The 24,000-nt window shown below is 32.9% G+C and overlaps 1 protein-coding gene across 1 annotated transcript; it reads left to right on the forward strand.

Moving 5' to 3' along the window:
• The first annotated feature begins 313 nt into the window (after positions 1-313).
• Positions 314-16,298, forward strand: LOC127700658 (uncharacterized). The gene is made up of 3 exons (XM_052204225.1): positions 314-622; positions 9,248-9,439; positions 12,657-16,298. Exons 1-3 carry the CDS (start codon positions 328-330, stop codon positions 13,403-13,405), a joined length of 1,236 nt encoding a protein of 411 aa, XP_052060185.1. The 5' UTR covers positions 314-327; the 3' UTR covers positions 13,406-16,298.
• Positions 16,299-24,000: the final 7,702 nt, after the last annotated feature.

Consider the following 24,000-nt stretch of genomic DNA (forward strand, 5'->3'; position numbering starts at 1 on the left):
CTGTTTAACACAGTTTTTTTATAAAGTGTCTTGGTTTTGGTCACTGATAATAGCCCAGCAGAGTTTAGTGGTGCATGTTATAATTTATTCGCTTTCCAAGTTACTCTGATTTTAAGGCCCAGGCACTTGTCTCTGAAAAAAATAGGCCTATATACCTTAGTGTTATATTAAGGTATATAGGTATTTTTCAGAGACGAGTGTCTATGCCTTTAGGCCATTAATCCTTTTTGGAATGCATGGTGTTCCGCTGGATTGGAGGATTATAATTACATGTGAAAAGTTGTGTATCACTAGTTTCATTCCCCTGCACCATACAGTTCTAAGATAATGGCAAATAGAAATCTTCAATCTATTTTTCGGCAGTGTTTTAGTGAATACAGTTCAGTTGAAAATAATCTGTTTATTAACAATAGACTCTTTCATAACGTAAAAATAACAGAAACAAATGCACAAGACAAAAAATCATTTTCAAATGCAAGCGTTGAGTACATTGTCGGAGAAGGCTTACCTTGTTATTGGCTTTGGACAAAGGCCTTTGAAGAAATTACGGAAAGCTACTGTGGAGAGAACAAAGGAACTTTAAGAGAATGCATTATTGCGCTTTTTGAATTTCTACAAGATGGTAAGTCAAGTTCTGCGAAAAGAGGGCTCTTATTTTATTGTCCTGAATCCATGACAAATCGCCCCACTGGCAAATCGCCCCACACCTAATCGCCCCACTTTTTCACCAACTCGCCCCACTTTCTAAAAAATCTCCCCACTCTTTGTTTACCAACTCGCCCCACTTATGAAAAAGAGTAAAATCCCATTGAAAATAGGTTGGATAACTTGCCCTACTTATAAAAAGGGTTAAAATCCCGCTGAAGTAAGGTCTGCCAACTCACCCCACTCATGACAAATAGATAAACCACAATGAATTTAGTAATGCCAACTCGCCCCACTTATGAAAAAAGATGCAACCCCGTTGTATATCTATGTTCCTGCCCCATTTATGAAAAAAGATGCAACCCCTTTGTATATCTATGTTCCTGTCCCATTTATAAATAAAATCAATACCTATGAAAACCTTAGATAAATTTTCATTTTTTGTTTGTTTTCAAACCATAAACAAAACTTACCAATCAAATTTTTAACAACAAAAAAACCTACTTTGACTACTTTTACTGACAAAAACACGACACATGCCTGTTGTAAATGAATGAATGGACATTCTCTTTGATATTTACTTGAAAGTAATATTTGCCTTTCAATTAACTGTATCTGTATCTGTATGTTCTATCTTCTGCCAATCTAGGCACACCTCCACAATTGGAGTAACAGGTTTCTTTTCAATTGTTATGCAAATAACTAAGCTTACAAGAATAAAGTTATTAAAATTACACGATAATAAATAATGTATTTACAATTATATTTTAAGAAAGTGAAACATCATTTAATTTCAATAATAATAATTTAATAAATTTTCGTTTTTTTTTTTGTATTATGTGTAGATTAGTTTTCATTTAAGTGGGGCGAGTTGGCAGACCTGAAAATTATATATTCATCTAGATTTTACCTTTTTTCATTAAGTGGGGCGAGTTGGCAGGAGTAAAATCAACGGGATTTAACCCTCTTCACAAGTGGGGCGATTTTTTAAGAAGTGGGGCGAGTTGGTAAACCAGTTTGGGGCAATTTTTTTAAAAGTGGGGCGATTTGCCAGTGGGGCGATTTGTCCTGCTTCCATTGTCCTAATAGTACCTAACGCATAAGAAATAGACCTTATTACCTTATCGCTATATATTTGTGGGTGTGAGACAACCTGGCCTGGAGACAACTTGGACATCAACTAGTCAACTCTGACTGTCAATAAGTCAACTTGGACTGTCTATGAAATCAGCCTGGACCGTCTATAAGTCAACTCAGACCGTCTATTATGCAAATCAGACAAAGTATAAAATTAGAGTTTTGACTATATAAATGATTTAAAGGAAAAAATACTGTGTCTGAAGAGAAGTCATTCATCGTTAATAAAGTTTTGACACCCATTTTGAGTATATGCAAGTGACGAAAAAGACAACTCAGACCGTCTATGAAATGGCGTATATATAGACAACTCAAGATCACAACTTGGGACTCGGGACAAAATGTAGAATCACAATGATGAAGTAGAAATTATAACCTACATTTATGGATACTTTTATGTAAAATATAACATTTTATCATTTAAATAGCACAAATTCTATATGTTCAGTGATGTTTATACTTTGTTAGAGTTGACATTATAGACGGTCTGAGTTTCTTTAAAAATAATAATTAAAGAATTCAACAAATAAATAGAGCAAATTCAACTTACTCTTTTTTTTTGTTGCTTAAATTAAGTTTTATAATAAATTGATAAAGATAAACTTGTAGGAATTTGAATTCACATTTCACTTAATTGTTAAACAATTTTTTTTTATTATGTTTTGCAAATTCAGCAACATGCAAAATAATATTGTCATGTAAAATATAACATTTAATGATTTATATCATTTATATAGTTCAAATCCTCTTTTAATACTTTTTCTGAGTTGTCATTAGGCCAAATAAAAGTATATGTGTGGTTCCAGTTACCCAACCGACCCTAGTTTAAACCACGGACCCTAGAACTTTTTTTTCCATTTCTGAAAAATAATTTTCCGAACAATCCCATTTTGTGGAATGTGAATTTAGACAATTAAATTCACAGACTTCTGTCATCTGAATTTCCATTAGAAGTATTCGCTACGGCTAAAATGGAACCACACATATACTTTTATTTGGCCTTATAGAAGGTCCGAGTTGACTTTATCATGTTTATAGACGTTCTGAGTTGACTTTTTAGTCTGTCCAAATTAACTCAGTCCCAGTTGCTTCTGGGCTGAGTTGTCTTGCATTCATATTTGTCTGCCACTACCGGACCGTTCCAGTAAAAGTTTGACTCCACAAGAGAAAATAGTCGTTGAATAAACAGTCAAAGATATAACTCTATAGGGTTATTACAGAAAATAACTTGTGTGTGTTATTACAGATACTTTCATGAGTTGTCTACTCTTTATTCCTTAAATTTTCTAAATCTGTAATAACATATGTTTGTTATTTGTAAAATTATTTCATTTATAGTGGGCTCTAGGGAACTCTTGAGACTTTGCGCAGAAACTAAATGCATAGCCTTGATAACTAATTTTTTAATTAAATTAATTCATTTTTGATTAACCATGGTAAATCAATGAGACAAGGCTATTAAGGGATAAACTTAGCTGTGATAACAAGGCTTAGTTATTAAAGGCATGTAACTTATTATATAAGACACTTGGGAATTACTGAGAAACTTGCACAGAACCTCATTACATGCTCTGGTCATTATTTATTACAATAAATTAAAATACATTGTAATTAAGCATAATGTATGTCTGAGCAAATGCTTTGAAGTGATATAGAGAAGCTGTGATAACACCCTTTAGTTATTACAGGCATATTTTTTCTGTAATAACATATAGGTGTACTATGCAAAATTGGCAAACTATGAACTGTTATATCTTTCAATAGTTAAGTATACATATAGACAAAAGTAATATCAATAGAACTTTTATACATTTTAACTAAACTAATGATGTATATTGTCCCTTTGAAACATGTAACATACATATATGTTATCACAGTTCTTTGATTTTTTAGTCCACAATAACAAATGTATGTTATTTTTCTGTAATAACCCTATAGAGTTATATCCCTGACTGATAAAGGTTCAGGTGTCATAAATTCTAGGTAACTCTTAGTTTCATGCTCAAAATAACATGAAATAAAGCAAAACCTCAAAATAAAGTTGTAATATATCAAAATACCCAATGTTTATTGTAAAAAAACAGATGAAATTGATAAAAGAATAATAATTTTTTACTCAATAACTTCAGAACAATGATTTTTGTTTCTTGTACTCAAGATCTTTTTATACCAAACTGGCAGACATCAAGACTAAGATAGAGTTATCTACCTTTTGCATAATTATGTCTGCCATATTGTTATACATGGAACTTTCAAACAAGAAACACAAATCGTTGTTCTTAAGTTAAAATGCGATTGAATTGAGTAAAAATGATGTATATATTCCTAAATATTTAGAATATGGTCGGTTTTCGACAATATACATGTACTTGAACATTTTTCAGGTCATTCAACTTTATTTCAGAGTTTTTTCTATCTTTTGGGTTATTTTGGACATTCAAGGTACCGTAAAATTCTTGGGTCAAGTGTCAAAGACTCCCAAATAGCAATAAGATTCTGATAAATCTGTACTATGCTTGTTAATGTACTGTCAATATAAAAATGTGATATGGTAGGATTGCCAATGAGACAACTCCATCAAAGACCAAATGATGAAGAAGGAAGCAACTACAGGTCACCGAATGACCTTCAACAATGAACAAAATCTATACCATATAGTAAAATGAGTAAGCTATAAAAGGCACTGAAATGGCAAATTAAAACAATTCAAACAAGAAAACTAACGGCTGGATTTTCACAATGAATGTACCATGTGTACGAGGCAATAAACGAGAAAAAAAAAAGGATATACAGCAACAAACGACAACCACTGAATTACAGGCTCCTGACTTGGGACAGGCACAAACAGAATGTTGCAGGGTTAAACATGTTTGTGGGCACCCATGTGCACCCTATCCTGGAACAGTGATGTAACAGCACAACATAAGAACAAACTAGAAATCAGTTGAAAAGGGCTTAACTCATCAGATCGATACAAAGTACAGAAACAACTACATGTGTACACGTAACAAAGACACAAAGTACAGATCTTCATGAGTTCTCACAGTTACTGGAAGCTAAATTCAAAGCCAATAACAACTAATAAAAAAATATTGTATCTAAGACTAGAATATCAATCAGTACACATCCAACTTCCAAAGGATTTAGTGTAAAGACGTCAGGGACAGAGAAAAACATGTCCATGTGCAATGCAGTTAGAGAAAAACATGACTTTGTGCAATACCAAAATATAGGTATCAACAGATTGTAGCCCTTTATGGTGTTTTACCAAATGAGTATTAGATACAATACAAAGGTAACAAAGAAACAGGCCGGTAACAAACGTTGCCGGATAGTTTTTCTGCTTGAGTAGTCATGTGAAGGTCCGAGGCAATAGCCGAGGACCTTGACCTGACTACAAGTGCAGAAGAACTATACGGCAGTTTGTTTCCAGCTTGTTTTTTTATTACCTTTGTTATGTATCTGACTTGTAGGACGTTTCAAGAAAGAAGTAGTACATTTTGCATTTAGAAGAGGTAGCAAAATTAAACAGATTAGAAACTTAAATGGCCATATACCATGTATACAGTTAATGTAAGTTACAGTTTAAACAATTTTTTTTTCTCAAGAAATCAAGAATCTAATAATTTTATAAAAAAAAACAACCATGTCAAGTAAAAGATGAATGTTGTACACATTTGAGACTTTTTAAAATGCAATTTCGCAAGTAAGTAATGTATGACAAACATTTCAGAGGTAAGCAAGCTAACATTTGATTTTTATTTGGGGAAAACGGAAAAGGGGGTGGGGGTTAAAATAAATTTAAAATAAACAGTCTTGATCCTTTCTTTGTTGAAAAATGCAGGATGTGCCATTCCATTCCCCCTTAAAAAATAATAAAAATCATACGTTTGCTCCCAAATATATGAATTCATTATATATGAATTCAATAACAATATAAATGTATAAAAAGAATGAATTTCCTTTTTCATTAGTGAATGAAATGTTATTAAAAAATGTATTTTGTCTCGTTATTAGATATATATTATATTATAGGCATATATTTTGGATTTTTTTTAAAATTTTCATGCTTATAGGTTTTTATATGTCTTTAATATTATAGTGTTGATTAGAATTAGACACGTGTCACAATATGATCCAATCGCAGCTTACAGTCTCGCAATTGGTAAAATAAGTTGAATGATTTTCTTCAAGTTTCGCTACCTATTTGAACATGTATTACACGGACACTTTTTATTTATAGGATCAATCGTGCAATGGTGAGTTGATAGGGATTTTATATTTTGATTTCCGCACCCGTTCTCCAAAACCGCTTGTCAGATTAACTTAGGGTTTCACAATATGTTAGACTAACATGTCTAGTGGTGCAATCAGGGTTTTGTTTGTGCAATGGGGTTTATAAAGGGGTACTTTGAGGGGCAAACAGAAAAGAGGGTTTTACTATAGAACCCTATGGGATTTTATTTTTTTAAATTTTCAAATGATTATAAATTGAAAACCGTTTGTGATAGACACAATCTTTTTAATTGAAAATGTTCTAAATGATAAAGGCCATTAAATGAAATACAGGGTTAGTCCCCAGGGGTCACCCCACCCCCTGCCATTTAAGAAAGTTCTTATATATTGTAAGTGGTCAAGATCCCCACCCCTAAACCATATATATTCTGGTTTGTCATGCTAAGATGGTTTGAATGATATACAGGGTTAGTCCCCAGGGGTCATCCCGACCCCCTGCCATTTGAGAAAGTTCTAATATCTTGTAAATGGTCGAGATCCCCACCCCTAAACCATATATATTCTGGTTTGTCATGATAAAGCACATCAAATGAAATACAGGGTTATTCCCAGGGGTCACCCCCACCCCCTGCCATTTAAGAAAGTTCTAATATCTTCTAAGTGGTCAAGATCCCCACCCCTAAACCATATATATTCTGGTTTGTCATGCTAAGATGGTTTCAATGATATACAGGGTTAGTCCCCAGGGGTCATCCCGACCCCCTGCCATTTGAGAAAGTTCTAATATCTTGTAAATGGTCGAGATCCCCACCCCTAAACCATATATATTCTGGTTTGTCATGATAAAGCACATCAAATGTAATACAGGGTTAGTCCCCTGGGGTCACCTCCACCCCCAATGTTCTAATATCTTGTAAATGGTTGAGATCCCCACCCCTAAACCACATATATTCCTGTTTGTCATGTAATGAACATTTGAATGACGTATAGGGCCAGTCCCCAGGGTTTCCTCCCCACCCCCAATTTTTCTAGTATCTTGTAAATGGTCGAGATTCCCACTCCTAAACCATATATATTCTGGTTTGTCATGCCAAGATGCAAGGTTAGTCCCCAGGCATCACTAATGCATATAACTTTACTGGACCAAACCAATTTTCACTGGACGTTGCCCAATGTCAGGCGACCCTGGGAATTACGAATTATGGGAGCTTCGTTTGGGAGACTTCGTAACAGCATCCTGTTACAATCATTTCTTGTTTTTATATATATTTCTTGTCTTTTTTATTGAAATATAAACGTCGGTACCAGCATTTTTTTACTTTCGGCATTGTCCAAAATACTATTCATGTCCATATATTGAAAAAAATACATTTACGGACGGACCATTTAGCTTCAAAAGGGGGTATTTTTTTTTTCTGAGTAAGAAAATTATTTAGGTTTTCAACGCTATCACCCAAATATTTTTTTTCGAAATTAGCACTATTATATACGGTATTCGGAAAATCAGGAATCAGAACATTATTTTGTCATCTGCTTGACCACAATATATTTTTTCTCATAAAATTGGGGATCAGAATATTTTTTTAGGAAAAAACCATAACACCCCTTTTGAAGTTAAATGGTCAATCCCTGAGTGTACTGATATGAATAGTAATATACTGGAATTTTTTTGAAAAAATATTATAGTTATTGATGCCTACATAAATATTTTAATAAAAAAGACAGGAAATATGTTGGTGAAACAAAAAGTTCAAATCTAATTGAAATTTAAAGTGCCCATGAACTCACTGATCATGCATGAGTGATTCTATTCATAAAAAGTGTCCGTGTAACAACTAAAAAGTGTCCGTGTATCATCTAAAAAGTGTCCGTGTAACACCCATTAATGTACTGTTTTTCTATAGCTCTGCTGGGGGCAAAGTCGTACAACCCTGAAAAACTGGAAAGAAAATTGGTGCCATGTTATGGAAGGATTTTAAGCACCATAGTAGTATAGACCCAAATCGACCTTCTGCCATTTATAGTCCCTTCATGCATGTCATGATTGGGAGCAATGTAATTTTTAGTATTGTTTGCATCAATAGGTCATTATCAAATTAGATTAAATGAAAAGGTATCTGTGGTAGAGATTTTAATGTTTATCCTCCATGAAAAAAAAGGTGGGTACAATATGTTTTTTACATTTTAATTATTCATTGTAGCCATATAATAGGATATTACATGTATGTGAAAGTTACAGCTTTCAGTCAGATTTTCAACAACCTTAGTGATGTTAAACAAATAATTGTACCAACTACTGTACATGCTGTAGTGTTAATTTATATTTATTTGTGAAATAAGTGATTAAATTTTATTCAAATGGACTTATTTTTCTTGACTGAATACTACCCTTTGACTAATTGACAGTTGCTACAAATGAACAGTTTTTTTGGCTCACGTTCAACCTAAGTTTATACATGTATAATATCATATCTAAATCTTTGGAAGTAATTTATACTGTGATGTCCCAACATTTATTGGCTGTTTAAAAACACATTTAACACATTACATTGAAGCTAAAAGTTTTTTTCAGTGAAATCATTTAGAGAAATCCACTGCCAAAGACCATCTGAGAATAGAGATTTCAAGCCCATATTTTTTTCATGAGGCACCAAATGAATTTTCACATGATGTATCTTGCACAGCCAAGAAACTGCTTACTAAGTTCACCAAATATAAAACTTTTCTTTTTGTGAGCACACACTTTTCCAATCTAAAGTACAAAAACACATTTTACCTTAGAATTGTTAGGACAAATATTAGATCATTTAAATTTGTGGTAATATTTGGGCCAAAAAGGGTCTTTATTGCCCTACTCTTTTGGGAAATCAAACATTTGAAAATGACCTTTTGAAGTGGCTTTTAGTGACCCATTCACTGCCATGTTCTTTTTAATTAGATCTTTCATAATAGATTTGTGTATACCATGTACACAGCCAGGTTGTAAGCATATACAGAGGCGGATACGGGTGGGTGAGCCCGGCCCCCCTTTATTGAGCTACATATATGATAAATGTATATACTTTTTACAAGCATCAGTCCAAATGTTGGCTAACTAGGGTCCCCCCCCCCCCCCCCTTTTTTTCAAAATCCTGGATCAGCACCTGATATATATACATGTAGGCTGCAACCCTGCAGGTACACATAATATGTGAAATGTGATAAAAATCTAAGTTCTTTTTTTCTCCAGAAAACAACAGCAGTCAATTGTTAAAAGTTAAAAAGGCAACCACTGTGGCAGAAATACAGGCAATTCTTAGCCATCATTTGTTTGCACCATTAGTTTCTTCAGGAAGTTATATTAATGATGAGCAGTTTCCAGACCATTTAAAAAAATGTCCAGCATGTGGTGAAAACCTTGAACTTGGAGATACATCTTTTGGTAAGAATTACATTAGAATATATAAACATATTAGTAAAATTTATATGTATATTATTAGTTACATAGTGTGATAGTGACCTAATACGATATATATATATGGGGTCAGTAAATTCCATATGGGGTGAGAGCGAAGCTCTAAGCTCGATCCCCATAATGCCATATGGAATTTATTGAACCCATATATATCATATTAGGTCACTAGCACACTGTGAAACAAATTTATCTTACCAACTATCTTAACATTTAGACTTGTGGCCTATCAAAGTGATCAAGTCTTCAATATAAAGAACCTACTTCCATTGGTCTATACAAAAACAAATTAGGTGTTAATGTGTTTTCTGCATTTATTTCAATCGTTCCTCATCAATTTCTTCGTTTGTTGAAATGTTTCAGATTTTTCCTCAATGTTGTGTTGTTTTTATAAAGGGACATAACACCACTACTAACTGTGTATTAGAAAAAGCCATACCTACTAACCCCATATGAAATATATACAGTCTCCACGCGGTAGCCCTTAACCAATGATATTCCTAGAAATGTATAGGAGGTAAGATAATGTTCAATATGGGCAATTTTATCGCAGAAGGGGTGATGTTGCGTTTGCTAAATATATATATTTATATACAAGTCTAAATTGAAAACAACGTTCAAACCTATGATTGCGTTGGATAAAAACAGCAATTTTTATACTTGTGCATGCAAAACAAATTTCTTGGTAGAGGGGTCTAAATACAGCACAAACAACATTTTCCAAAAGACCAACAAAGTGAAAAAGTATATTTTAACGAAACGCATTTGACTAGCAGGTCGAACAACGGATGTTTTTAAACCCTGCTGACTGCCTTAAACCCTGCTGACTGCCATTGGCGATTGCCAAATAAACGGATCACCAGATGTAACAAAATGGATCTTAATTATTAATTTAATACCAAACAGAAAAAAATAAACTTGCGGAAAAGATGGTATACTGCAAACAAAAGGTGCAAAAATTAGTACACCATATCAGGATTTCGACAATTAATGTCTCTTCAGTAATGTTTCGGAATCGAAACAGTATTTGGAAGGCCATATAATTTACCTCAATTTATGATAGACTCTTGAATTTTGAAGAGTCGAAATAGGATGAACGGATCAAATAAACCCGAAGGCAAATATAATACAAGCCCAAACGAATAAATATAAACAAGTTTAAATTGAAGACAACATTCAAACCTATGATTGCGTTGGATAAAAATCGCAATTTTTGTACGTGTGCATGCAAAACAAATTTCTTGGTAGAGGAGTCTAAATACAGCACATACAACATTTTCCAAAAGACCAAAAAAGTGAAAAAGTATATTTTAACTAGCAGGTCGAAAACGGATGTTCTTAAACCCTGATGACTGCCATTGGCGATGGCCAAATAAACGGATCACCAGATGTAACAAAATGGATCTTGATTATTAATTTAATACCAAACAGAAAACAATAAACTCACGGAAAAGATGGTATACCGCAAACAAAAGATGCAAAAATTAGTACACCATATTGGGATTCCTACAATTAATGTCTCTTCAGTGATGTTAGGAATCGAAACAGTATTTGGAAGGCCATATAATATATATATATATGTATGTCAGTCCTTCTGTACTTTAATCCATTCCTTTGTCAAACTGTTCCTCAGTTAACCATCCAAAACCCTTTGTTGCATATTACAGAGCTTCGAATTCTGTAATCATGGATTGATTTAATATTTAGTTTTAAATTTTTTATTGATATAGTGTATCACATAAACTATTTTCATATCTCCCAGGTAGTCTCCTCTTGTTTGACCATAATTTGAAGTTTTTTTAAAACCTACTTAGCATGGATATTTTCATTTTCTACATATAGTTTTCAGCTTTAACATGTTTAAGGAATTGTTCATTTGGTCTGTAATTTTATTATGATGATTCCTATGAAAGATTTTATTTTTTTAGATCTGTGGGGCAGTTGCTGCCTGTTTGACAATACTTCGAATTTTGTATATCCTCCGAACATGTAATTTGTTGTCTAATAAGGAGTGGGGGTATACTTTGCATGCCATCACCTACACCATACAATTTGTTTCATGTACATGTATAAATGTAGGCATAAATAGAACACTTTTTTCTCAATGTTTCTATAAAAAACGTGTATTGAATGACGATAATTATGATCATTATTAGATACTAATATGACAACCTATATATTATCAGCCAGTATAATGTGAGTTTTTTATTTATAATTGAATAATATAATATTATTAATATTATTATATGTGATATGGGGAAAAGGGGGGAGGTAAAACAGAACAGCCAAAACAGTATCATGTGTATAGAGCTTTCACAGTTGACAAAATTACCATATTTGTCCTATTAGAATTAAAATAATTCATGGAAGCCATATATTTGTTTTCATTTAACCATGGGTTGGGCATTTATATTCGATTATCTTATCCTGAGTGTTAGTATGATGACTCATATTTTGTGGTTTTTGGATGATAAATTGATTGATTGGTGTTTAATGCCACTTTCAACACTTTTGTGCTATTTCGTGACTGTCACTTTTTATTGGTTGAGGAAGCCTGAGTGCCCATAGATGATAAATGGAGAACAACTTTTTTTAAATTGATTAAAATTTTAAAAGAATATGTTGGACCACTACACAGGGAAAATTCACTCACCTGAATAGAGATTCACGTGAATTTCACCTCAAACGAGCTTATACATAAAACTCACATGAACTGATAAACTCATGTGGATCTCATATGAAACTCATGTGAAAATCACATGAATTTTTTTCACATGAATTTTCAAAATAAAGTTATTCAAATAACATCTAAATTTTCCAATTTAATTAAAATCATGAAATATCATTTTTTTGGTGTGTAAAGTTTACGTGAAGTTCGTGTGAATAATTTCACTTTAGATCCACATTAAGCTTGTTTGAGGTAAATTTTCAACAAAAATTTACGTGTGAGCAAAATTGAATATTTGAGGGTATACAGAAATTTTGAAACATTATACTGCCTTTGGATGATGGCAAAAATATTATGACATCAGTATGCTGCTAAAGCAACAAAATCATGATATCTCAGTTGATACTGTTTGTGAGTTAATTGGTCCCAGTTTAAGCATCAATAACCTCTAGAATAAATGTGCTTAATACTACATGTACAAAAATGTATATTAAAGTTTCTTTTATTCTATTCATAAAGGCAATTATAAGGTATGGCATGGTCATCCAGATATTGCAATTGACAGATGTCTTGTCAAAATAGGAACTGAAAATGATGAATGTGTAGAGGATACAGACATATTTGAATATGAGTTAACAGATCCAGTTTCTAAAAAGATCAAAATAGAGGACGATGCAAGAGAAACAGGAGGTTGTGATGAAGGGTCAGAGTTGAAAGGTTACAATGAAAGCCTTATGAGCAAAAATAATGAAGTAGAAAATACTTTGGATCAAGTATTTGCTCAGACTATAACAAATGCATTCTATCAAGCAAAGGACAATCCAGAGCTTCAAAATCTATTTATTCCATCATTCCTTGCCACAGATGAAAAAGTACAGATTCTTATGTATAATGCTGACAATGACAGAATGTTGAAGTCTCAGGATATGGAACTTTTCAGTGATATAAGTGACAATGGTTTGAATAATGGAACTGTCATCTGTATATGGTTTGCCTTAAATTTTATGGACTTTCAGCAAAAAGAGTTAGAAAATGAATTTGAAGCTATCAGATTTGAAAAATCAGGTTTTCAAGAAAAGCTGCGAGATGAAATTCTTTCTATATATCAAAGTGAGTTGGTGAGACCCTTGCCAATGAATGACAGTGAGAAAGAATGCCGAAATGTTAAAGGAACTGCTTATCATCTTTGGAATTCTGATCATACCAGAAGAATGAAGGAAAGGTTGGACACATTAGATGAAAAGTATTGGACGAAGTCTCATCATTAATGATACAGAAGCATATTAATAGATATGAATATGTTCATCAAGGTATTCAAACCACACATATTATGGTCATTAGTCAACCATGATTACTTGACATCACAGACATTCATGTAAAAACTTATGTCACAATAGAAAATGTCTGACACCACAGTGTTAAAGGGATTGTTGTATGATGCCAATAGGTGAAATATTGCAGATATCCAAATGGTAAAAGATCAGTTTTGGTCGTTTTCTCCGTAGCTGGATGTGGCCTTAATATAATATTAGTCAGAGCTCAGACATAGATAAGTCTAATTTTGCTTTTGACTTGTAGAGGTCTAAATTTGCATGGTTCATGGGTTTTCTCCCTTTATTTCAAAACAAAAAAGACTCCCAACAAGTCAACTAATGTTAAGCCAGGGGTTAAAAAAATTTGTAATAGCTCACTAGCCCAGGACTTATTGATAGCAGGATTTTACTAGTCCTGTTGATAGAACTGCTAGCCCAGCAAAACAGACCTGCTAGCCCGGGCTTCCAACAAATATTTGAGTCAGCTGGACATTTTCTTCTGATTCAGATTTCAATCTCGTAAGACTTAGTAACAAATTCAATTATTGTTAAAATGTTGGCATATCAAAATGCCTGAATGATTGACATAAAAACGATATTAAACTTCAGAAGACTTTTGATATAATTTTGAAGTTCTGACGTAAACTGTTTAATTAACTGTGCATCATACGAAATGTTTCAAAATTAGTGTACTAAAATCTGCCTTAGACTCTTTATTATTGCAATATCACGCTGTCAGAACTGTACTTTCCTTTTAAGAGCACATTTCCTAATACTGGATGTTGACTTGACAATGGTAAAACACGTACCAAAGATGGACAAGAAAAATCTGTGTACGCTTTTAAAGCACAATTCAGTTTAGGTAGTTCTTTCCACGTTATTTCTTCTTGAACTTAACGTTAGATAACGGTATCAATGATTTTGTTGGCATTTTTGAAGAATTCAGATGCAAAATTAAATCTCACACCTGCGCACTTAACTTTTTTTAAAACTTTTTTTTAATTTATCATTAGAATTTTATTTTGATATGTATTTCTGAAAGGCTAAATAATTTTTACTAAGTAACAGGTCATATCAATCAATGCATCATACCCCTCAGTATCACTAATTGAAAGTCTCGGCTTGAGCAATGTACAATACCCCAAGTATTGAGAAATCAAAAATGAAAGTACAGGAATTGCAATCAATACATGATACCGGTCCACCCAGTTATTCCTTCTATTTTTAAATCATGTAAAAAATCAGTTCAAATTCCTGGAATCCTGAATGAAGTAATTATATCCGATTGGCTAAGATAAAAATAATGAGGAAGGGATTTTCTGTATCTATTTTGGTAATGTCAATAACCTTTTTTTACTAGTCCGTCAGGCATATTGATGACTAGTTTTGATTGCCCAAGGCGTAAATGTTTTAGTCCCGGGCGTCAGGCTAGTGGATTTTTTAACCCCGGTTAAGCAAAAAATATTTGACCTTTATCAAAATGTTGAATTAATGACTTCTTCAAGTCGAAAAGTTACCAATATTGGTTAACTTCAAGACCCATGCACAAATATAAAAAGGTCAAGCATCTACATGAAATTGAGACAACATTGTTAGGCAATGCTTTGTCTTCTGAAGAAAAATATGAGTTTGATTCTAAAAAAACGGAGACAATGTCCATTCACTTTCTTATGCAATCATTTATAACCACTAAAATCTGAAAAAAAACTGAGATGTAACAAAAAACTGTTCAATCAGATCATTACTTGTAGATAGCTCAGGTCCTTGTAAATTATCAGAATGTTTTTTATTGTCATAGGGTACTTTGACCACAAAGTCAAATAATGTGTTTCATCCTGTTTTATGAATCATAAATAGACTAAAACAAGTCTGTCATTTTCTGAGTGAGACAAGTCCAAAATTGTAAACACATTTTTTATTAAAATACATGATTTGACTCTTATAAGTCAGAAACAAAAACAGACTTGTTTATGTCTGAGCTGTGACGTAATATAAAATATTTTATATTTAAATGTTGGAAATTTACATTGATAAATTCTGTGTATACTATATATAATGAGATTATAATGCTGTCAAGTTTTTAAATAATATTTTATAAGTTTGCTGAAGCTGTAGCCATGATGTTACTATTATACTTAGGGTTTTTCCATTTAAATGAAAATAGCAGGGTTTATAATGGACTTGGGTCCTAGGTTATTAGGTTTTATATGTTCATAAACATGATATATAATATGTACAAAATTTCTAAAAGAAAGTAGGTTAGTTGTTAGGGGAACTTTGTAATTACAAAATGTAATGTCCTACCCTCCCACAACTTAATGGAATAGCCCTTGCAAATGCACACCCTGGTTTTTCAGTGGTCACATGGTCTATTTCTGAACTGATGATTGAAATGTTTTCTGTCCTTTTAATGGTACTGTGCAGCTAAGACTTTTGGATTCACTTTGGTAATCTCATAAAACCAATAATCGGATAATATTTTGTGAACAAATTCATGACATACTTTAATTTCATGAACTCTTCTTTATGTATGGTTTCACCATTAAGATTTTATGTAATGTGAGTCCAAAATTAGTGTTTTGACAGTTCTTCAAATGTCTGGAGATTTTGCGCGTTCCTTCCAAAAATAGCTAATTTTGTTTACAGGAAAGATTTTATACTACAAAATATAGTTCAGTTTGAACCAAACAGACTGACAAGGATGCGGAGCAACATTTATGTCATTTTGATAAGAAATTGACTGAAATTGAAACCAACTTTATTTGATGATGTATGTTTTTTAATGGAAAATGGCTAAATATGGTTAATCATGGGATTGCAATTATAAATTTATGCTTGAACTTATCAATTTCAATCTTTTTTGTCAATTTGGAAGACTAAAACAATTACAAGAACAATTATATTTGTGTTACATTGCGGACAAGACGAAATTTAGGTAATGCGCGATATCACCGGCCGAGCTCACACAGGGGATTCCACTGTACATGCATGTATAAAAAAGTTGCCTAAAATGAATTATAGCCCAAAAGTCTTATCTCATGTTATCCTTAATAAGTTGAAACCTTAACTCAAGTAATATTTTATCAGCTGAGAATATTTAATTGTACTAAAAAACACCAAAAGGAAAAAGGTCTGACAATGTCATGGCAAAAACAGGACAAAATAAAACAAATAGTATGCAAAACATTACACACAGATCGACTAGAACTAACGTTTGATCAACATGAACACAAATCAAAAACAAGGCATGAACACAGGATCTCCAAAAGGATCAATAGTACATGCTCAACTAGTGAAAGAGAGGCATAGGATACCAAAGGGCATTCAGACTCATAAGTCAAAAACAAACTGACAATGCCATGGCAAAAACGATCAAAAGACAAGCAGTATACAAAACACAACATAGAAACCTGCAACACAAACCCCACCAAAAACCGGGGGGTGATCTCGGGTGATCTTGAAGGGTAAGCAGATCCCGCTCCACATGTTGCACCCGTCGTGTTGTTCATGTAAGCACAAACCCGAAATAAATCTAATTCTGTAGGTCACATTCGAGGAAAAGAGGGACATCTGTAGTGTGACTTTCATTAAAATTTGTTGATATGAAGCAACTGGTTATAAGGCATCACACAATAATAGATTGATACATGACTTTTTAGCTCACACAGCCCTTGAGGGTCATGCATGTGACCTATTGCCATCAGGATTATGTTATCATTTCATTTCATATAGTAATATGTTTTTATACGACCGCAAAAAATTCGTCGTTGTCCGAAGACAAATTGGTTTTCGCACAATAACTTTAGTTTAAGTGAATGGATCTCTATGAAATATTACCATAAGGTTCAATACCACAAAAGGAAGGTTGGGATTGATTTTGGGGGTTATGCTACCAACAGTTAAGGAATAAGGGACCAAAAAGGGGCCAAAAATAACCATTTTTCTAGTTTCCAGACAATAACTTGTGGAACGGTGTATGGATCTCTCTGAAATTATACCACAAGTTTCCATACCACAAAGGGATGGATAGGATCTGCTTTGGGGGATTATGGCTCAAACCGTTTAGGAATTAGGGGCTAAAAAGGGGGAAAACAAGGGTGTCCTGGTTAATGGACAAATAGTTTAGTACAAAACATAATTTAAAGCAGTGTAAGGGAGGTAATTCAAATACATCATTTGAATTACCTCCCTTACACTGCTTTTAGATTATGTATAAAGTAATGGTTAATGAACAATTAAGCCAATTTAAAAGCAGCGTATGGGAGGTAATCCAAATACAACGTTTTGATTACCTCCCTTACACTGCTTTTAAATTATGTTTAAAGAAATGCATATTTATAAAGGAAGACCAGTAAAAATATCTGCAAATGTTGCATTTTTTTTTTTTTACCAAAAAATCCATATGAAAGATTTGACACTATATTTTAAATTCTATTATAAAATAGATTAAGTTAGCACTATGGTAAATTTAAATGGTTGCAAACTCCATTGGAAATTTGAATTGAGATTATGACCATATCTTGAGGGAAAGATTTTTTTTGGGGGAAAAAGGGGGGGGGGTCAATTTTTTCTCATTTCAGATTTCAGAAATTAAAAAGAAAAATTATTCAAATATTTTTTTTGCAAAAAAAAGTGTGTGTGTGTGTGTGTGTGTGTGTGGGGGGGGGGGGTTAATACACAACAGCATAGTGTATTGCACAAAAGCAAAAAAAAAGGGGGGTAAATTTTTTATTTTTTTATTTGTGGGGGAAGGGAGGGGGGGGGGCAATTCGCATAAGCAAAGTGTATTGCACAAAAGCAAAAAATTGATATATAATTGAAATCATATAACCAATTCTAAGTTCTTTGACTACATTTATTCTGTGTCAGAAACTTTTAGGTGTCAAATATTTAATTACTATCCAAATTCAGACCTGTATCAAGCGCGAATATTGTGTCCATTTTTGCCCCAACTGTTCAGGGTAGGACCTCTGCGGTCGTATCCAGCTGCGCTCGGCGAAGCAATTTATTGGCTTTTTATCTTGAAAACTATAATAGATTGACACAGTAAAGAGCAAAAGTATGCAGTAAGACAATATTAACAAAAAAAAAATCATATGACAGAAATGGTTATTGGACTTATTATTATAATTATTGCCTAATTTTGTTAGTTTCGGCTATTATTTTGAAAATTATTATAAAAACATATATAGAAAGAATCTTCAACAATCTATAATGAGCAACAAAAAAAAGATCTACACAGATCAACATAACTGATATGTTATTTGACTTTTATATACATTTTTCCAATATTTAGCAAAGGCAAATAAAAAATTCATTAGCAGAAAAATAATATTATGTTCTTATTCAATACTTCAAACGAACATAAATCATTTATAAAGAAAAACTCAACACCGTTATTTGGTTATCAGCTCGCCCCGACAGCACAGAAAGCTTATTTTATTACAAATAAAAATACAAATGTCCAATTTGCTGTCATTGACCGCTGCCATCACATATAAACACAATCTACAATAGAAAAGTATTCTATAAGTTGAAGAACAAAATCTTTACAGTATTACATATCATATATACTATTTACTACTTTATCATGTACAAAGTCTTGAAAGGGTGGGTGGGTGGGAAACGATACTGTACTGTCGGATAGGCGAACCTCGAATGACAATTCTAGACTATAATACTATAATTTAGCGCTTAAATTCTAGCATGAAGTTATCATGATTAATATTACCTAAACCGGTAATAACTTACTGTTTGTCCAATCAAATTAAACATAAACATGTTTTGATTTGAACACACGTGCTTAAAGTAAACAAATACACGTGTCCCCGAGTAACCTTTATAAATACATATGTTAAAAGCAAAAGTGACCAGCAAAACTAGATATACCAAAGTTAAACATGACCAAAATAATAATTAGTTATTACCCCTAAGGCCTTTTTCGGCTGTTATCTTGATAACAGAAGTAAATTTGTGAAACTGTTAACAGAACTAGGTCACAATGAACTCTTAGTTTCTAAGACGAGCCTCTGGCAGGAAACTGACAAACTATCTGTAAATAAATTCCCATTATGCATGACAAAAAGGGAATGTTTAAAACGAATAAGTTTATCCAGACAATCAATAGATAAGACCACTACTTAAAGAAAAAACAAAAATATTTAAAAAAAAGTTCACAAAAGACGACACAAAAAACTCGAGATGAAAGGTCGGAAAACGCTGAAATACACGAGATGAACTTGGATGCGTCACTTATGTCACCTGTCATGTTGTTCATGGAAAGTAATAATCTGGTGAAGAGTCATATTGTCAATATATGCCATATGTGGAGCAGGATCTGCTACCCATTCAGGCCATATGAGATTACCCCCAGTATTTGATGGGTTTGTGATGCTCAGTCTTTAGATTTTTTTATGTTGCGTGTTGTATACTGTAGTTGCTTTTCTTTTGTCGGTTCGTTTTTGATGAGCTTGAATTTCCATTTGGTATCTTTCGCTTCTCTCTAATAACTGATGAAATTAGGTCAGGTTGGGTCTAAGATAAATGGAACCCATTAAAAGATGTCCAACTTCAAAATTAAGAACCCTGGCTAAAACAGTTTGTTTTACCTTAACTCTCAAGTCAAGATGTAAAGCAGAATGTTATTAGCTTCAAAATAAGCTCACCTGATCCTTTAGGGCCGTGTGATATATCCATCATTTAGCATCCCTCGTTGTCTTGAAGTTTTCATTTAAAAACATCGATTTTCTCTGAAGCAACCAGACCAAAGTTGGTAACAATCATACTTTTGATGATTACTTTAAATTTAGTGTTGATAATTCCCGCTCTCAAAATAGTAAAAGTAGTACATTAGGGTAGAATGCCAGTACTTGCTTAAGAATATCTTGAAAAAGAACAAATCTGTTAGTTGTTAAATGTTCAGAATGTCAAGATCTATACAGGGTCAAATGGTTTTGGACCATTTTTGCGGTTTTGGCGAAAACTCTAGTTGAGGTAAACTCAAAACAGCAAAACTTATTAGCATGAAAATTCAACAAATATTTCATATAGGCAAACATTGTCTATCAACTTCTTACAGAAGTTATTACCCTTAAATGTCTTAATGTGACCAATATAGTGAATCTGGAAAACTAAAATGAATAGCCTGAAACATCAAGCAACAAACAATATCAGCAACACAAGATGACAAATAAGTCAAATTATCATCAGTTGACTCATAACGGGAGGTTTTGATGTTAAGTTATAATTTAAAAAAAATAGTCATGGTGCATTGTTTCATTTTTAATTGACAAAAATGTCAAATGTCAGATGAGCGATATATAGGCCATTTATGATGACCGAACAACCATAGTTAGCAAGCAGAGGAGCACAGTTGGATGACATAAGATGTCAACTGATTGTACGTACTAAATCCTTGTCAGTACAACTAATCAAATGATATTCAAGAGGTCAATCATCTTCACCAATACAACCTAAACAGAACTCACAGAACTCGCTTACGTCCAAATTGCCTGAGGGAGTTTCAATCTCAAAGATTTTAATACATTTTTTACACGCCGTCCTACATTTTCACCTTTTTGTTTTTAGACCCTTTTAGCCATGTGAGATATAGCATCACGTGGCATCGATTCATCGCCGTTAACCTTTTACAAATCTGCTTTTAAACGAATGAACATATTTCAACCAAACCCTGGCTGAATAACCTTAGAGTATTAAGTTGAGAGTTAGTGTTTTTATACCCCCACTCTAAAAGTGGGGCTTTATTGAAATCGCCTTGTCCATTCGTCCTACAAATATGACACATATTTTTAAGCAACCACGTTACCATAAAAACTAGGGATGTCAACTCGATGAACAATTACTAATCGAGTACTCGTTGGCTTTATCGAGCGATACTCGAGTACTCGCTCGGGAATATATCTACAACACGGAAACGCAAAAATCATCTTACATTCTGTGGTTTGTTTTTTTCAACAGACGAAAAACCAACTACATAAGAATATAGGACAAGGAATTACACACCATAATCAATACCTCATTACCTACAAGTACTTATTAAGTAAAAAACAATAATCTAATCAATATAATTTAATGAACACCTAATTTAAAATTACAACAAGGAAAAGCCATATCAAACAATAGTATTTGGTAATCGTTAAGAAAACACCTGTAATGTGTACAAAGGCGTAAGGATTAGAAGTTAAACTATTCACTGAGGGTCACCAGAGGATGCAACGAATTCATTTTATTTGGAAACATATTCTTGTCAACTATTATTGGGGACAGTCGGTTTTACAACTCTGTAAATTACAGTCTTGCAGACGCAAAGAATTGCTCTGACGGTACCGATGTGACGGAATGGCTAAGACTAGTATAGTGTTAGCCTAGGTATAACCCAGGTATTTTTGGAGGCATTTTAAATGACAATTTAATTAGCATAAGCTTTCGAAACAAAATGTATGTTATTTACTAGTATGATCAATCAGTGATTTAATTTTCGAAAGAGGTTCTCAAGAAGATCAATTTTATTTAAAGAGGACAGCAATATTCTAACAGGAAACCGATAAGTCGAGTATCGTTTTGATATTCGATACTCGGTACTAACGAGCGATACTCGAATACTCGAGTACTCGTTGAAATTTCTAATAAAAACCAAGTTACCTTGATGACAAGTTAGAAAATCACCATGAGAAGAAAAGTTACCCTGATCGCAAGTGATAGAATTGCCATAAAATTGCGTTATCTCCAGATATGACTCATCAACATATTTTAGTAAGAGTAACATTCCGGGTATCAATAATGAAGCAGGAATTATTATCCGTATGAGCACCCGAGGTCACTAGTTTGGATTGCTCCATTGGTATCATCTTTCCCTTTGTAATGTCCTTCTTAATAATTATATTAGATAATAACTTCAAATTTGCATAATGTATCAAAATTGCCGTTCTGGCCTTTTGGCATTTATAGTTTGCTCACATGTTCGGAATATACAAAAATATTCTGAAAACCTTAAGTACACCAGCAAAATAGGATAATGAATTTCAGCAAAAAAACTACACAAAGTTTAGTAAAATGGACCGGTTTGAAACGGTGTAAAATAAATTCAGGAGAAATTGGCTATAGCGATGTAGTCTTGCAGCACCAAACTGATTTAACTTTTTTTTCAATTGTGAATGTAATGGCAGGAAACATTCCAATTTCTCATATGTGTAGAAAATAAATTATCATATAGCTAACCCTTTAATTTTCAGATTTTATGTTCCATCATGAAATCCTAAACAACTTTATTAAAGCCAAATTCAAGGTCCTCGCAGGTCGAGTTGTCATTTGTTGATCTGCAGTGTTCACTAGCCTGTCAACACCGAGGTTATAATTTCTCGCCCAGCTCATGGATTGTTAGTTTTCTTGTAAAAGGTCGGATGTTTTCTCCGGCTTTCTCAACAATATACTAGTAAACTGATCACTTTGATATTGCATGGTGTTTTGGAAGTGGCATTACACACCAAAATTTCAAGCATTCATCTTTTTATTTATAATTCAATTCAATATTTTTGTTAAGTCATTAAAACACATGATAAACATACAATTAGTGGAGGATATTATATCTTAAATCACTTTAAAAGTGTAAGCCTCCCTGCCAATGACTACTTTAATGATAAAGAAACTTGCTATAATTTTAAATTGAGATGTGGGATACAGAATTGCATTAACCTTACTTGAATGATTATAGTATTAGCATTTAAAAATATATATATATAGGATATTTTTATAGCATTTAGACTGTTCTTTCGGGTTTTCTATATGTTAGTAGTAGTAGTTATTGGCAATTTGAGAAGACTTTTTATTCATCTTCCTTGACTATTGCAATTCAAAACAGTGCAGAGTTTCTAATCACAGCGATCTTTAAAAAAGTCTTCCTTTTTAAGTTAAGAGAATGCTCACTAATCTTAATTTTAGTTGTTAATTTCCTAACAAATATTGCATTTAGATAAGTAAATTATGTTACTTTCCTTAAAGTCGTTGATTCATCAAACAATTGATGTTATACAATATTCATTTTAAGAAAAATATTATTACAAAATTATTCATCAATATTTTTTTGGAACTTTTACCGCTATATTTATTAATACTTTAGTATACTAATTGATTGTTTATCAGTTTTATATCAAAATTTTAATGATATCTTCAAATGTTTTATCTTTTATCTGGTAGGAACAATGTCATATACTTCTATGTAGTCAGGTCCACAAATAACCGAACTCGTGTTAGATTTGTTTAAACAAATATCCCAAACGGGGACTACTTTTTTGCATTTCTTGATAACAGTTCTTCTTTGAGTACCGTCTTTTGATAAAACGTGCACCGAGCCACTGTTATCACCTATTAATATGTCTCCTTGCGAAAAGATGGCTAAGCAATAACTTTTCATATTTTTATCTTTATTCGAAAAGATTGTATGACCCTCTAATGACGAACACACTATACCCCAAAATCGGAAGATGTGTATAGTAAACGTTTATTCTTGCAGTCAATTTCAAGTCCGTTAAGAG

The sequence above is a fragment of the Mytilus californianus genome, unplaced genomic scaffold, assembly GCF_021869535.1.
Source record: "Mytilus californianus isolate M0D057914Y unplaced genomic scaffold, xbMytCali1.0.p SCAF_5, whole genome shotgun sequence".
Classification (NCBI taxonomy): Eukaryota; Metazoa; Mollusca; class Bivalvia; order Mytilida; family Mytilidae; genus Mytilus; species Mytilus californianus.

What these genes read in the sequence shown, in the direction of transcription:
- LOC127700658 (XM_052204225.1), top strand. Translation starts at nt 328, where the DNA reads ATGGCAAATAGAAATCTTCAATCTATTTTTCGGCAGTGTTTTAGTGAA. An exon ending in TTTTGAATTTCTACAAGATG is followed by an intron (nt 623 to 9,247) that starts GTAAGTCAAGTT and finishes TTTTTTCTCCAG; the next exon opens with AAAACAACAGCAGTCAATTG. An exon ending in ACTTGGAGATACATCTTTTG is followed by an intron (nt 9,440 to 12,656) that starts GTAAGAATTACA and finishes CTATTCATAAAG; the next exon opens with GCAATTATAAGGTATGGCAT.